Source organism: Temnothorax longispinosus, unplaced genomic scaffold (assembly GCF_030848805.1).
Source record: "Temnothorax longispinosus isolate EJ_2023e unplaced genomic scaffold, Tlon_JGU_v1 HiC_scaffold_406, whole genome shotgun sequence".
NCBI lineage: Eukaryota > Metazoa > Arthropoda > Insecta > Hymenoptera > Formicidae > Temnothorax > Temnothorax longispinosus.
In genome coordinates, this window is record NW_027270238.1 from 1 (window position 1) to 5,398 (window position 5,398).

Here is a 5,398-nt window from a genome sequence, read left to right on the forward strand (position 1 = left end):
GGAGATCTTTAAGAAGGAAGGAGTATCCAAAATCGCACACGTACGTATATATTGCTGTCTTGTGAAAGTTGTAAAAGTTAAGAGAACGAGAAAGTGATCTGGTATCTATATGCACGTTGTGACAGGCACTATCGCGTAATAAAGATTTCTCCGAAGTATGTTTATATTGTACTTTACTTTCGTTAACTTAGATGCTTTGAATGTACAATCTCGCGTCTTCAAAATATAATAATTCTCATTGTCAGACACTGTTGAGGCATAATTGTCTAGCACAAGAGGTCCTCTTGTATCCAAAATTGCACATGTATGTACGTATATGCTTTCTTGTAAATTTTAAAAGTTGAAAAGAACGAGAAAGTGTTCTGTAGCGCAATTTGTATTGTAGGCAAGTTATGCTAAAATATTTGTGAATTGAGTCCCTATTATCCATTATTATGATATAATTTTTATCAACAATATTAGAGAAGTAACGAAAATTAATTTGATTAAGTATTCAAAGCAATTGAGAGTTTTTAGCATTAAGTATTTCCATTTTCTCATAATATGCTTAAAAAATATTGCAGGGGACTTGTGAGTTATGCGTAGTAATTGATACTGTTAAGGTTCATTGGTCATATGAAGTTTGCACACGTCAAGCTTGACATCCTGAAAATCACGATGCATTCTGAAAACGATACCGTGCAGGTTTGTTGGCGTATACGTGGTGTCATTACAGGCTGGAAGGTATTTTATATGTTTTGGAAGTAAAATTTGTAAAATACAACATGTCATAAAATAAGCGCTAACCAGGAAATGTAAGTGTAATCAGTGTTCTAAACATTCCTTTTAAAAGTAATATAAAATTGTTCTTATAAACATTAATTATATAATTAATTCAAGTTGTCTATTATTTGAAAAGAACTTGATTTTTAGTTTTGTTTTTTATTCTACCTTCAGAAAAAGATAAAATAATTTAGATTTCCTAAAATTAATTTTGTTTATGCTATCGAAGAGGAAACACTTATTATAAAATTGATTATAATACTAAGACAATTATATATAACGATTTCAGATGGTACGACGGCTTTTTTATTTTTTACGTTAATGCTGAATGGAAAAGTCTATAAGCATATTGCGGACAAGATGATGCCTAATCAGGATACAACCACGGAAAAGAAAGATATGCGCATGGCAGGGAAATTAGCGCTATTCAGGCCTTGTATGCATATTTAGTAACAACGAGGATTCTTTGAATTGAACTCTGTCTTAAAATCGCATCAATTGAAGTGAATCCACTGCTGAGTGCTGAAATTATACGATTTTATCCGTCACAACGAATAGACCAAGAGAAATGCTTTTTCCAGTCGATGGTCTCGAATGTTGCTGACGTATCTATTTCGTTGCAAATGCATCATTATGAAATGATGATCGGTAGTAAATGAGAGATATGTGAATTAAAAAGATGTGTACCTTAACTAAACAGTATCTTTGTATGATTACAAACTATCTTCATCTAATTTTTTAATGACAATGTCCGAATAATTTGCGTTAGTATTTTTGTGTAAAAAAATATGACGATTATATTACAGTATATCTGACGATTTTAACATAATTATAAAGGTAGGGTGTCTAAATTGTTATCGTACCATCCAAATGTAGCTTTTACACTATTCGGATAGTATCGATATTTTATGCTGCTTAGAAACAAGTAAAAAGTATTTTAAGACACTTGTATCGTTTCCAAAATATAAAAACTTGTGTTTAGATTACAGATATACGTTTTGGGTATTGGCGTATCTATTTCGTTGCAAATGTATCATTGTGAAATGATGATCGGTAGTAAATGAGAGATATGTGAATTAAAAATATGTACATTATCTAACCCTTCATCTGATTTTTTAATTTTAGTAGTGATAATGTCCGAATAATTTTGCGTTAGTATTGTGATGGTGAGATGGTATTGCGATGGTGAGATCTGAATATATTTTTATATATTGTCGTTATTACGAAACTAGATATATGTTAGATGGCTCGCGTAGGAAAGCTGCGGCGTATGCTGGAGGCCTCGTACTTGATCCGAAGAAAGGTTTCTATGACAAGCTGGGACTGCTGATGGACTTCAATTTCTGGTATTATACAAGATGTATTAATCCGAGTATTATACAAGAGTACAATTTGTGTTTTACCACCGTGCCCGGTGCGGCATATGCTGACGCTGAGGTAATTTTCTTATATGCAAACAACATGAAGTAAATATCTGGACTAAAACGTAATTTATACAGTGCAGCAATTAAATATTCTCGAGTTAAATCTGGAGTCAGGTATGATCCCGACGGAGAGTCACAAATTAGTCAAAAGCAGACAGCAGATCAAGCAACTCATGAAAGCGCCGAATCTATTGCCGGAACAGAAAATGGATTATCATATCAGGCAAATGGCGTTGAACCTCACAGCCAATTCCATGTATGGATGCTTGGGGGCGATGTATTGTCGATTTTACGCTAAAGGTCTCGCCGCTCTGATAACAGGTAAGACGCGAAATATTTTATATTTAAAACGCCGATAACATGAAGCATAATATATTATATAACACCATAATTTTTTTTTTACATAGGGCTTTAGCCTAGGAGGAGGACGAGGATAAAGCGAAAAGGAAAGAGCAACGTAAAGAACGCAAAGAAAAAGAACGAGAAAAGAAACGTGACGAAGATGATGGCAAAGGAAAGTGGGAAACCGTTAAAGGCGGCGTGGCTATTCCTTTCGAGAAACCAAAGATGTTCGCTAAGGACGCAGAAATTAATATTGGTGCGGTGTTGAAGAAACTTTCTGTCGGTATGTATCATGTTACGTGCTGGGAGTTAATAGCTCTCATCAGATATAATGTAGCAACATTAGTAGCGATTTGCGATTGGCGACAATGCAACGTAGTTGCTCAGCCACTGTACCGTGAACCAGACCTTCTTTAGGCTTATTGCTCTGTTGCATACGAAGAGGACGAGACCGATGTTCTCTTTGGCTTTTAGGTCCTTGCGAACTGTTGTTAAACATGAATTCCTTACAGTAATAATGTAGATATTTACATTATTTTGTCGTAATTATTTAACATACGTTTGGTTTCTCCCGCTGGAACCGAAGATGTATAATGTATGTGTATAATTAAGTGCATACATAATACAATTGAACAAAACATTAAAAAATTGAATATTTTCTTATTAATGTAAATATCTACATTATTACTCTAACGAATTCATGTTTAACAACAGTTCGCAGGGACCTAAAGGCCAAAGAGAACATCGGTCTCGTCCTCCTCGTATGCAGCAGAGCAATAAGCCTAAAGAAGCTCTGGTTAACAGTACAGTGGCTGAGCAACTACGTTGCGTTGTCGTCAATTGTCAATCGCTACTAACGTTGCTACGTTACATCTGATGAGAGCTATTAATTCCCAGCACGTAACATAATACATACCAACGCAAGGGCTACACGATTATGGAACGCGATATGATTAGTCTACGCTCGTTGTTAAGACTATTTGCTACCGACATAAGGATACAGTAGTTGTTTAAGAAATCGTTATTCTCTTTAAACATATTTGAAGGCACAATATTAATATTTATGCATGATTTAGTTTAATGATGGGAATTACATTGTCATGTTTGATATACGGATACATTCATTGAGAGATAGAGGAGTAGCATTAGAAAGATTCCCTGATTGTGAAATTATGCCTCATTTTTATACCAAACTCCTAATTTATGTGGCAGTACTTTAGATGTACCGTATAGTATACCTTGGTTACTCGTTAACGTTTAATGTTCCAATATTAGACTGGATAACGCGCGGCTCATATGTTAATTATTGCTCTGGATAGGTTTTTCATCTAGATATGTCGCTCAGTACTTACATAATATATATAATTATTAATTTGGTATTCGCAGTATGATGTTCTGATATCGTTTTGATATCAAGTTTATTTAATTTAGTTTAATAGTTTAAGTTTAGTTTAGTTTTAATCCGATGGGCAAATTATTCAACATATTTTTTACGATTGTCTCGTATTGAGGAAAAATATGTATTGTTTGATATTTTATCACTTTATTACTTGATTCGATAATTTGGTCGATTACTTTGATACGCACTATCGGAGATGATTATAAAAACCGAAAAATGAATGCGATATAACTAAGATGAAACTCGATGCGGTACAAGGAAAATGGATTTCCGTTGTTATTTAATTGTAACAATGATAGGCGACAGCTCCAAGAAATTCTGGTTCAAAAATGTTTATAATGTTTCTTTTTATTTACTTAAGATTTAGTTGATTAGTTCTTGAGTTATGGACGTTTGAAATTTTGGAAAATCAGTATACAGGAAACAATGGATAAATTTCTAATTTTTGTTTTACACTGTTTTATTATATTAGCAATTTTTTTATATTGAAAATTAGAGACCTAAAAAATCATTATATATCAATTTTTATATTAAATTGGACATTAAAGTTGGGAGCACATACTTTTGCATAACGCATAACGCGTATTATAAGCATAAGAAAATTGATTGGTCCACATACATGTGTACATGTGTATAAGGAAATAGACTAATCAATTTTCTTATGCATACAAATTATGCAAAAGTCTGTGTTCCCTGCTTTATTTCTCAAAATAAAAGGATTGGTACATATATGTACTATCCGTCCCGAAAGAGTTAAAAGTCTATATATATGTTATGTATTTCATGTTTAAGAAAAATATATTATTTAGTGTCAAATTTTTAATAGTTTATTTAAGAAGTTATAAGGAGTTATAAGAAAATTATACAATTTCAACAGATTAAATAATTGAATGTTTAAAATAGGATATTTATCATGGAATTTATTATATAAATTTCCAATGAATGTCTAATATCTAGAAGATATTTACTAAACATTTATGTCTTTTTTTTTGTAATTTTATCCTATTGGATAAGAGAAAAGTTTGATTAAGGCCACTGCACGTAACAAAGTTTTCGTCGTAATCGTACGGCCATAAGGAAATAGACCAATCACACTCGATTATTTTTTGAGCGTGAAGAGAATAATCGACTGTGATTGGTTTATTTTCTTACCTTTTTCTTACCAGCCTTATGCTCGGTGTCCACGATGCAAGAACTGTGTCCAAGTTTCTATTTAAGCCAATCAACTTGCAGCTCTTACAGAAAAGTAGCAGTTTCATTGGCTTAAACCAAAACTTGGACACAGTTCTTGCATCGTGGACACCGGGCATTATAATTATGGCTAAATCTTTGTTATGTGCAATGGCCTTAAGAAAAAGAGAGTGAGCGAGCGAGCGAGAGAGAGAGAGAGAGAGAGAGAGAGAGAGAGCTACAAAAAGAAGGAAAAAATGAAGAAAGGAAGAAAAGGAGAGATAAAGAGAAACCTTTCTTT

The 5,398-nt window shown here is 33.1% G+C and overlaps 1 protein-coding gene across 7 annotated transcripts; it reads left to right on the top strand.

Annotated features, from left to right (window-relative positions):
• LOC139824510 (DNA polymerase alpha catalytic subunit-like) lies at nt 1-3,682 on the top strand. 7 transcript variants are annotated; one of them, XR_011735135.1, is made up of 6 exons: nt 1-40; nt 564-794; nt 1,052-2,199; nt 2,267-2,507; nt 2,594-2,811; nt 3,426-3,682. XR_011735135.1 is itself a non-coding variant. In XM_071797023.1 (6 exons), exons 3-6 carry the CDS (start codon nt 1,934-1,936, stop codon nt 2,599-2,601), a joined length of 444 nt encoding a protein of 147 aa, XP_071653124.1. In that variant the 5' UTR covers nt 1-40; nt 564-794; nt 1,052-1,933; the 3' UTR covers nt 2,602-3,682. The 7 variants fall into 7 exon arrangements, 5 of the variants coding, with proteins under 5 accessions (XP_071653124.1, XP_071653119.1, XP_071653123.1 ...); XM_071797023.1 differs by having other exon boundaries at nt 1,052-1,947; nt 2,019-2,199; nt 2,594-3,682; XR_011735136.1 differs by having other exon boundaries at nt 2,262-2,507; nt 2,594-3,682.
• The last annotated feature ends 1,716 nt before the right edge of the window (nt 3,683-5,398 follow it).

Coding starts and splice junctions, on each gene's coding strand:
- LOC139824510 (XM_071797018.1), top strand. CDS start 1,945: ATGGTGAGATCTGAATATATTTTTATATATTGTCGTTATTACGAAACT. Junction 2,200..2,266: donor CGGCATATGCTGACGCTGAG/GTAATTTTCTTA, acceptor TATACAGTGCAG/CAATTAAATATTCTCGAGTT.